The 11,827-nt window shown below is 35.1% G+C and overlaps 1 protein-coding gene across 1 annotated transcript in view; it reads left to right on the top strand.

The window, feature by feature from the left end:
• Nucleotides 1–6,126: 6,126 nt before the first annotated feature.
• LOC108915901 (protein phosphatase 1 regulatory subunit 12B) overlaps nucleotides 6,127–11,827 on the top strand; it is a gene marked incomplete at both ends in the record, with an annotated part of 13,786 nt that continues 8,085 nt past the window's right edge. The window contains 1 exon segment of the mRNA XM_018722052.1: nucleotides 6,127–6,318. Within this exon segment, the coding sequence (XP_018577568.1) occupies nucleotides 6,127–6,318 (192 nt within the window).

The raw sequence follows: 11,827 nt of genomic DNA on the forward strand, positions 1-11,827 counted from the left end.
CAAGTCCTTGTCGATAGGGGCGTAGGTAGAGACCTTTGCCGAGAGCTATTGCCTCAATTTTTTCATTGTGACGTTGAGATTCCTTAAGCTGGGTGGCTGCATTCCGAGCATCGTTTACAGCCTTGGCGATGCCCGCAGCTCCACCAGACAGAGCACCGAGAGCGCTAAGTCCCGCAAAAATGGGAATCAGAGGCAGGAGACCGCCAGTCTTTGGAATTGGAATTACGCGGGCCTTTGGATGTGATATGCCTCCGGTGGAGGCCTTCTTCATGCGTTCGGCTACTCGAACAGCCTTCTTCACGGCATCCTCAACGGTGCTGGCCCGACGTACAGCTTTGCGAATTTTATCGGAAACTTTACGGAATGTTAGAGCTCCGCCTGATTTATTCACAGACTTCTTCCTTTTGGGCTTCGCGATCCCCCAGTCAAATTTAACTTTAGCAGCCATGGCTCCGGCTACTCCCGCAGCAGCCGCCCTCTCAGCCAGTGAGGAATCTTTCGCGAACACCCTCTTCAGAGCTTGATGGGCAAATTTTCTGTCTGCTACGTTTCTGCCCGCCACGTCTGACACTTTAGTGTACTCGATGTCGTTGTCCTTGCATGCGTTATCAAGGCCGTTTATGCCTTGGTCACCGCGAGCAAGTCTCTTGGCCAACTTGGTGCCGGGGCCACAGAAACGATACCAGGGAATATGCGCTTCGAAAGGTAACTTGTTGATCAAAGAATTGAAAAGTGCCATGTTACCTGTACCACGCACGTGAACAAACTAAGGTGCGCCAGGTGAAAGCTACCTATTTATAGTCGATGCATACCTGTCTTTCTGTCAGTATTGATCATGCGCTTTAAGAAAGAAGTTGCGGTAGGTGGCAGCCTCGAAATCGAAAACATCAATTTCGTGGACACCGGCGATAAGCAATTCAAAAAACATGGACCCCTGCTACCACATAGTCTCAGATGTATTATATGCGGACCGTCGAACTGTGGCAAAACGAACGTGATGATCGGTCTGCTGACTCATCCGAATGGATTGTACTTTAAAAATGTTTACGTCTACTCGAAATCGTTGTATCAGCCTAAATACAAGTATCTGGAGAAGGTGCTCGATTCACTTGTTGAATNTAATTTTAAGTAATAATAAAAAAACATTAATATTGTTTAAATATGAGTGTGACAAGGAAAAAATAAAAAGAGAAAAATATCTAATAAAAAATATAATAATAATTAATTTTAAAAATATATAACAAAATATTAATTTTGCCCCGCTGTGGTGCTGGTCTCTAGGCATCCGTGGGCTTCTAAGAGCCTACGGTACAGCTCCTTGTCTGTAATAATGAGAGAGCAATTTTTAGATACAATTTTTTTAATATTGAACAAACGTTAACATACCTTTTAATATTTCCCGAAATGGGATTAGTTTTGGAGGTACATCTTTCTCCTCCTTCTCCTCTTTATTTGTCTTTAGTATATCCCATACATATGGTGGGACGGTGCACAATTTGCATGTGCATAATTCTTCCTTTAATAATTCACTAATTGTTATAACTTTGTGCTCACTCATTGCTGCTACTGCTACTACTAATATACTGAATTGGATTTATGCTATCAGACGCGCTTTTAGCGTCTCACTCCCCTCTCTCCCTCCACCACTTCTCTCTCCCCACCCCACCCCACTCACTATTTGAGAAATGAAACACACAGAGTTCAGCAATATTTTTCCACTTTATTTAAAATAAATAAATACAATCATCAAGCTTATCTCTATTAACAATATACCATTTATATATAGCATATACATTCTGCCTAGTGCAGCGTANCATAAGCGGGTGGATTGTTTCTATCTCTGTCAGACTTACACGCGTATACCGAAGCATTTGGTGAGAGACAATGCCAACTTTATGGTACTATGCAAGCAGGATAACCTCAATCTCTGACATGTTTATAACGATCATGTGAATACAGATATGAAATTCGAGGATTTCAAACACGTGCTCCTTATGCTGGACAGACAGATATGGATTCCTAGTGATAGTCAAGGATAGCGACATTGCCAACGGTCGGCGCTACCGTAAAGGCTTTGATGAGTATATATACCTGTAAAGGTGTGCATTATCATTAGTCATTCGGGAGCCGTGTATCATTATGGACGCGACCGCTACCACTAATAACATTATCAAGGCCCGAAAGTCCATCAAACGAAAATTGGAGGCTCTCAAGCGTCATGATTAGCTGGTTGAAAAATCTTTTGCACACATCACGGCCCCACTTCGAACGATTGCTACGAATATCAAACAAGTATCAACACCTCAGTCGCAGCTGTCGACCTTGCCCGTCGTAAAACAAGAGATAAAGAAGTCCGAACCAAAGAGTGAGATAGAAGAGACAACGAGTAATGCCGATAGCGATAACTATATGGATTCCGACCCCACCGAGAGGGACGGCGGCATCGAAGAATCCAATTTTATAATAAACACTTTCAAGCATTAATGCGGAAATTTAATTTTATAATATTAATCATTACTCCTCGTATAGTAGCAAGAAAAGTTCGATTGGGGAACGTGTTAATCGGACACTAAAATCCATAATGTATAAAGAATTCAGCTTTAACGGTACCTTTCGCTGGTACGATGTGTTAGATAAAATTGTGAAAAAATATAACAATACCAAGCATAGGACCATTGGAATGAAGCCCGCGTCCGTGAACAAGAGCAATGAAAAGATACTTCAGAGTTCGGTTTATAATTATCCAACGGTTACATATTCACGTCTGTCAAAGTTCAAAGTAGGAGACCGGGTGAGAATAAGCAAATACAGAGGGGTGTTCGATAAGGGTTACACCCCTAACTGGTCCAATGAAATTTTCACTGTATCCAGTATTAAGAGGACTGATCCTGTTACATACTTACTGTCTGATGCTCAAAGTCAGCCAATAAAGGGATGTTTCTATACGGAAGAGCTGCAGAAGGTCAAGCATCCTGATGTCTACCTTATGGAGAGGATAGTGAGGAAGAAGGGTGATCGAGTTCTAGTGAAATGGCTAGGATTTGATAGCACTCACAACAGCTGGATTGATAAAAATAGCATTGTTTAATTTTTTTTGTTATCTTGATATTGTAAAAAAAATCACTATTATTAAATATTTGTTAATGTATTATATATTTAATTTTTTATTATTAAGTATATATCACTGTATTTATTTAATTTAATAAATGAATTTAAAAATATATCAGATTTTTATTTATTTTTTAATTTTAAGGGGAAATAGGGAAAATAAAAGAAAATAATTTTAATTAATTATTTTATTAAATATTTATATCATATATACATATATTATACAGAACATATGGAAGAGGTTAAATTTGATTAATTTTGTTTACAAGTACAAGTTCAATAATATAAAATAATTTTTTTATTCTTTCTTGAAATCGAACACGGTCGATTGCGTCGTGCATCCAGCGCTCGCCACATCTAGCTGTCCTATGGGCGTAAGCCCAGTGGATTATGTACCGGGTGTTGGTATGATCGTTGAACTGGACCCTCTTTTTGATCGGTGATGTGGACATTACGTATCTTCCTCACAATCTCAATGTACTTGATGTCTTCCTTTAAACATTGGATATTTGCCAGGAATTCATTTAACCTTTTCATATATTCAGCCTCCATATTTTTGTTTTTTGTTATTCCACAAATTCCAAATTTGTGGTATTGGCAACCATGCCCTTGCTCACTAGATATACAGGCTTCCCCTGAACTAATTTCTTCAATTCGGTAATGTCAGAAGCCGAAATTATTTTTATATAGCGTTCGGGTAAACTGATTTTGCCCTCTGCCAATGTCACTACTACTCGTGGTCCAAACTGGCCCAAGACAATGTCGATGTCTTCTATTTTGTATTTTACATCAACTTCTAGTTGACTGGTTCTAATGAATGGCTTCACTAATGCTTGTTTGTTAATGGCAGCAAACATTTTTTTCTTTTGATAATTGTTTTCGATGTGTAATTTCAATGTTCAACGTCTCAAACTCGAATGAGCTGGAGATGCTCCTAATCGCTATTTTATTCAATTTGTAAATGCTTGCCCAGCAAAAAATAGATGACCTCATGACTATGACATCATCATCACCATCCACACATTCTGCTCTTAGTGTCTTGCCGACATCCGCTATAGAACCATGTGCTTAACAAGAAACAACAATAACATAATAAGCTATCACATTATTTATTACCCACATTCTTTAATGTTTATACTACTCTCCAGTCTCCAGACTCTAGACAAACTTGTGGTGACATGTTTAAAGCAGCCAACAAACAGTCGCACCTGCTTTCATATACTCTAACTTCTCACACACATTCCGCTCTTTATGTTTGGCCGACATCCGCTATGAGCCCATGTTCTTACCAAGTATTTCTTAAAATATATCTAATAAATCATCACAATATTTATATTAGTGTCACAGATAACTTGCTAACATGCATAAATATAACCTTGGGGGGCTCGAGACTGTTTACTTAGCTCGATAAATAGCAGACCGCTTACGTTACCATGTTGCCATTTTTTAACTATCGTGTTTCTTATATTTTCTACCTTATAACAAAAAGAGACCAGGTACCAAGAGGCCGTCGCCACTGCCGCCCCCCGCAGCCCGCTGCCGCCCCACATGCCGGCATCGAGCTGCTACCCCACACGCCGGCACCCCGCTGCCGCCCCAGGCGCCTTCCCCCCGCTGCCCCCCGCCGCTGCTCATGCACGCACCTGCTGCCGCCGCTGACGTCACGCTCCTCGATGCCGACCTCCTGGTGGTCATTGCCGATGACGGACCCCGGCTTCTTCTGCAATCCAGCTCCCCCACCCCCGCACCCCACTGACACTTCTTCAGCGTGACCATGGAGCTGCTGCTGGAGACCTGGTCCTAGCTTCAGATGGCGGCAGCCCGGTGGTGACCTTGAAGTAGCTTAGAATGCCCAATGCTATACTACTATAATCTAAGTAAACGATGAATAACTGATGAAGTTAAAAAATCTAATTTTCATCTCGAGATACGTTTTTATTTAAAAGTTAAAAATAAACACAAACAAAAAATATATTATTAAAATAAAATCAGTAATTCTGAAAATCTAATGCAGGCAGCTTGGAAAACAAACTAAAATTTGAAATTTTTAACAATTTTTTTATTAATACAACAAAAAGTATTGTTGACAAACTATTAATATTAATAATTAACAATTAACTTTATAAAAAAATGTTATATTAGGAACAATTAGGTGTAGGTGATTTATCTTTTTTTTAAAAAATTACCGTAAAAATAAGCTCTATTTAATGCAAAACGAGCAAATTCCCTACTGGATTTTGCCTGACCCTTGGTCTTTGGATTGACCGTCTTTTGCATAAATTTCATCACTTTTTGCAATAATAATGCGCAATTTTCGAAAACTGATTTTTCCGCCTATGGCCTTTATTTTACAGGTAATAAATAGGTGAAAAGTGACTTCAGCTACCCTAAATTATAGTTAACTTAATTGCCTACAACATAAAACAATTAATTTTACAATATGTCGTTTAGATTTTCATGGACAGTAAAAAAGTGAAAAAACACGTCAAGCCACTTATTAGCAATTTGTCAACTTAGCGTCACTTCTTTCGAGTTACTTTTCTGATATTATCATTCTACATACCCTTCCCCGTCATAAAGTGCAATAAAATGTCTACTAATAATTTTTTCACGTTCAAACCCTAATTCGATTGGAGTATAAAAGATTTTTTTTGTGATTAGAATAGTCTTAGACTCTTAGAATGTTCATTAAACAATAATGCTACATTTTTTAATAGAATTAGTTAGATCTTTAGCCCATTTATATCAAACATCTTGAATTTTAACACTATTTCGAAAACGAGACGTTCTAAGACAAATGTTTATATAAATTTTTTTTCTTAGAATAAGGTCTCCTATCGACTATTAAAGAAACTTTAAGCACAATTAATATTTTAAATTGACCACATACGAAATAACTCGTGATTGGTAACCATCACGTCAGAAAATACTCTCGAAAAGATATGAACTTATTTTTACTTAACCAAAATAAATATTCACTTGAAAAAAGTTGTAAACTATATTTTCTTTTTATTTCAGAGCGGAACGGAAAGGAATAGTAGATCTCGTGTAAATAGTATTTCGGATATTAGGAATGAAAATGGAGAAATCGATTACAAAAAACTGTATGAACAGCAGCTAGCAGAAAATGAGAGGCTGAAAGATAAGCTTAAGAAATCTGAAGATGAGTTACGACAAACTAAACAGACTCTAGAAAAAATTAATGTGGTAGTAAGTATTATTTATTATTTTATTTATCTATTTCTCATTTAGATCTCTTTTTGAAGATTCAGTTGAAAATTAAAAACGATTTTTATTAATAACTGATGTTTTTTAAGATACCTAATTTCACCTGATTTTAATTCAAAAAAATCAGGTGAATATATGAAAGTAAGTTGTAGTAACTATTGATCACCATTTTTTTTTATATACGCTTATATTGTAATTTTAGTTAAATACAAAAAAATCTAATTATTTGAGGAACTACGAACTACTTTTATTTTTCGGTATTTGGTAGAGAAGTTTAGAACTATGAACAATAGTTTAGTTGTATTATCATTATTCACATGAAAAAATTAAATACATGAAATTGTAGTGACAGTAGTTTGCATTATGGGTACTTGGGGAAAAAAATTATATGTCTTAAATAATTGGTTTCGGGGTTTTCGCACTCCATGGCACCGGAACGTGGGGAGTAGGTGGCAGAGTTGAATTTTTCTCAGAAATGTTTCCTATTCAGGTATATTAAGTAGTACAAAAATGAATAGCCGGATTCATTGCGCATAACTTTTGTTATTGGCATTTTGTTCTATATCTCGACAGAAAGGGTGGGGGAAGCCCCTAAAGTCTGATCAGAAAAATACATTTTTTTAAGGATTGGCTCATCAAAACCTCCTTGGAAAGCTCTTTTCATGCTTTATCTCGTGGTGAATGCGTAATGTCATTTACCTCAATAAGAAAACCTATAGATGGTGTTATTTCAAAAGAATGCCGTTTTATAGATTTTTCTCAAAAATTTTAAACGCAATGCTATAGTTTTCTTTACATAAATGAATTCAGCACAAAAATGGATGAATATAGTATAAGTCTGAAATTTCTAACGAAAGTGTTGTTTATTTATTGGCGTTATTTATCCAAGTTTAGGTTGTTTCACGTTTTCTTAAAAAAGTGAAATAGCATGATAAAACTTTTTATAGGTTAATTTGAAGAGCACAAAAATAACTAAAATTAAAAAAGGGTTCGATATCTTTTTTTGTTATAGTTATTCGCAAATTAGTGAGCAAAAAATAAATAATGAAATGAATTGACACGACGCTAACGAAAAGATATTTAATTACCGAAACTAAATGCGTTTATAAAAGAACCTACCTAAGCACGCAGCACGCAGCGAAGGTTAAATTCCTGTATTGAAAATAGTGGTATGCATTTCGAGCATTTATAAACATCTTTACTTTTGTTAAAATTTAATTGTTCTTTCGTTACATAATCTCAATATCTGTTTGTTATTGTTTCTATTATTTTCAAGATTGTTATTGACTCACTCATTTGCGTTGGTCTAGGTAGGTTCTTTTATAAACGCATTTTGTTTTGGTGATTAAAAATCTTTTCGTTAGCGCCTTGTTCCTCAATTCATTATCATTATTTATTTTTTGCTCACTAATTTGCAAATAACTTGATAACAAAAAAATATATCGAACCGTCAAAATGTAACTGTTTTTATGACGCTCTTCCAACTAACCAATAAAAAGTTTTATCCTGTTATTTCACTTTTTTAAGGAAACGTGGAACAACCTAAACTTGGATAAATAGCACCAACAAATAAGCAACACTTCCGTTAAAAATTTCAAACTTATATATTCATCAATTTTTTCTGCTGAATTCATTTATGAAAAGAAAACTATAGCATTGCATTTAAAATTTTTGAGAAAAATTCATAAAACGGCATTCTTTTGAAATAACACCACCATCTATAGGTTTCCATATTGAGGTAAATGACATTACGCATTCACCACGAGATAAAGCATGAAAAAACCTTTCCAACGAGATATCACTATAGGTTTTTGATGAGCCAATCTTTAAAAAAATGCATTTTACTGATCAGACATTAGGGGCTTTCCTCACCCTTCTGTCGAGAGATAGACAAAGTCAATAACAAAAGTATGCACAATGAATCCTTCTATCCATATTTGTACTATTTAATATACCTGAATAAGAAACATTTCTGAGAAAAAATCTACTCTATGTTTTGGTATGTATATTGCGCCCCCTGGCGGCTGAGCTACGGACTTGAAAACTATTTCCAGCGATTTCTCTTGTATGATTTGTAGGCAGCCACCCAAAATATTTTGACGTGTCTGTTAAATGTCTCTACGTGAATAGCTTAAATTACCTCTTTCTACAAATTCCCGTATGTTTTTTAATATGCCCGGAACGTATTAAAGGCGGCAGCAACCCTTATGTAAAAAATGCTTATAAAAATAATTTGACGATATCTGTTAAATTTCTCTACATGAATAGCTTAAATTATCTCTTCCTACAAAGTTCACCAGTAACCGTTATGAGAAGACATCAGTGACCATTATGAGAGGATAGTAAATTTTTGAAAAAACAACAATATTGATATTAGCTTTATGCTGACTACAAACATCTGTTTTCTCTGAATTATGTAGCGTTTCGAGAAAAAAGTTCTTATAGAAACAGATATAGACTTAAAACATTCTGGGTACGGAATACGAATAAAATGATGACAGTGCCTTCAATGTTCCAAAAAGATGATAGTAGGTGCTGTGCCCCTGATGATGTATTGAAAGATATTTCACCTGTTCCCAATGTACCAACCAAGCAATTATACATTATTTGCGTCTCAATTTGCAACTTGATTCATCTTCCATTAATAAAAAGATCTTCACATGTTCGATAACTGAGAGCTCAGTTAATAATACTTCTATAGAAAATGTGTCCACTGATAATGAACAAATTCCAAATTCTATAAAAAAATTTGAAAATCCTTCTCCAAAAGAAATTCGAATTTTACCTGAACATGCAAAAAATTGTAAAACTGTTGAATGGAAGCGCTCTTATAAATCTTGCACGTATCTAGAAGGGTCATTTGATATTTCTGATGAGGTATTACGATCTATATGGAATGAAGGCAAATTAATCGCCGGTGTATGGACAACAATAACGTTTGCGTAGTTAATTTCAAAGAAGATATTCAAAAGATGCTTTAAAAGTTTCTGCCTATTGTGCATACAATAATTGTATAGTATTTATATTATTAATAACAAAAGTTTCATCTAAACTAAATCACAAGGTCCATGTGTTTAGTTCTGTTAATTATAATCACGACAAGAAAAGATTTATAAAGTTATTAAGTTATTATATTAAGTACAAGAAGGCTTCAAAATTAAAAGAACGTTTCAATGTGGCTTCTGGTAAACTGATATCGGAATGTATACAGGGGATTAAATCTGATGACGTTCTTAGAGAAATAAGATCAGAAGATATCACCAATAAAAATGATATAAATATTTGGTTTAAACATTTTGTTATCATCACACATTCAAAATATTTTGAAAGTGCGATATCATTCGAGAACTCCTGACATTGAGTGAGCACTCATATTTTCAATGATGGATTTAACCAAAAAAAAAACAGGTGAATCTGAAACAATACGAGATAGCAACAGCCCATTCCATAAAAGGTTTTATAATATTTATGAAGGACAGCTCCGTGAAATAGACAGAGTAAATTTGTCAAGAAAACGTAATGTTTATTATCAACCACAACTTTTTGATGGTCATTTTAAAAAAATTGATTCCCATATTACCTTTATGGTAGTCAGTTTTATCCATACACGGAAAATCCTGCGAAAGGAGTAGGAAATCTAATGTGGAAAGCTGGTTTTAAATTGTAAACAATTTAATTATGTGTGGAACGTCTGCTCTAGCAAGTAGAGGAAAAAGAAACCGATTAAAGAATGACACCGAGCATGATATGCTCGTTAAAGAAACGTGGAATAGAAAACTAAAAAATAAGGTTGGTACTAATTTTCAAAGCATTCTTTTACATACATAAAACTGTAAAATCCTTAAGCACCAAAGTTAGTAATCAGCTGCCGCATTCCGAATGTAATGGAGACGTTTTATCAGTCGATTTGGAGGAACCATAGACGATTTTGAACGGGAAAGTACAAACTATGGAAATACAATACATATTTACTATTTTTAGAAAAACTGAATTTAAAAGAGACGGAAAGAGAGCTGTTAAATATTTCGACAGTGAAACATCGGCAATCTAATCTATGGTACGAAAAACGAAAGAAAAATAACTGCATCGAATTTTGGATATGTTTGCAAAAATACAAATAATAGTAAAATATTACTTGAAAGAGTAAAAGAGCGCTTATATGAAGACAAACAGCAAACCATTCCCATGAATAAAATATGAAAGAAATAATAATAATAATAACACTTTATTTGTCCAATAATATAACCATTTACAGGACAATCCAGTACAAGTATTAAATTGAAGAAAGAAAAAAAAACAATACATAACAAAATAAAACTGATGGATGCACCTAGAACACAGCATTACTAAAAAGAAAACAAAATAACAAAAACTAATTCATGCAAATATTCTAATAGCTACCATTAGATATAATAACAATTAAATAAACCTGTTCTTAGTTGCAAGAAAAAGCTCAGAAAGAGAACAGTTGAAAATGTCACACCTATTACAAATAGAATTATAATTATAAAATATCCTGACAAGTGGTGACTTCAATAAGATATTAGATTTAGCTATAGCAGTGTTAAAAGTAGTCCAAGAACGATTTGACGTTCTAGGAACTAGAAAATAAAGTTGGTTAAGAATTTCTGGACAGTCGACATCATTACGTAAAAGAGAATGCAAGAATTTAAGTGAATAGTAGCGTCTCCTAAAATCTAACGAATTAAGACCGAACCGACTAAGTAATATGTTTTGGTTACAACCACGCTCCGGATATATACCATCAATGCGATATACAAGATATTTTAGGAATTTTCTCTGTACTACCTCGATCGATCTAACATGATTATCATAAAAAGGGCTCCAAACAAGCGAGCAATATTCAAGCTTGGATCTCACATACGCAAAAAACAAGGTTTTTATACGGAAATCCCGACCTTGTCTAATTATAAATCCAAGTGCTTTCGTAGAAGCAGATACGGTGTGCTCTATGTGAGACGTAAAGCTTAATTCTGAGTCAAAATGGACTCCCAGGTCCCTAGTTTCATCACAGCGAGCCAACACATGCGAGTTGATTTCATGCAAGAAATGCCATACAGTTATACGGATTTATACAGGGTGTCTCATAATTAGCTGCCAACCCTGAACAGGCCGATTCTATGATCAAAACTAAGTAAAAAAGTTCATATGAACATGGGTCCGGAAATGCTTCCTAAGGGCACAGGGACCCATTGAAGAGGGAGGAATGGAAATCATTTTTTTGCAATATCTCTCAATCGCGTTGTGATAAATGAATGAAATTTGGTATACACAGCTAAATTTTATTCATTTATCACAACGCGATTGAGAGATATTGCAAAAAAATGATTTCCATTCCTCCCTCTTCAATGGGTCCCTGTGCCCTTAGGAAGCATTTCCGGACCCATGTTCATATGAACTTTTTTACTTAGTTTTGATCATAGAATCGGCCTGTTCAGGGTTGGCAGCTAATTATGAGACACCCTGTATA

This window comes from Anoplophora glabripennis, unplaced genomic scaffold (assembly GCF_000390285.2).
Source record: "Anoplophora glabripennis isolate ALB-LARVAE unplaced genomic scaffold, Agla_2.0 scaffold1932, whole genome shotgun sequence".
NCBI classification, from domain to species: Eukaryota; Metazoa; Arthropoda; class Insecta; order Coleoptera; family Cerambycidae; genus Anoplophora; species Anoplophora glabripennis.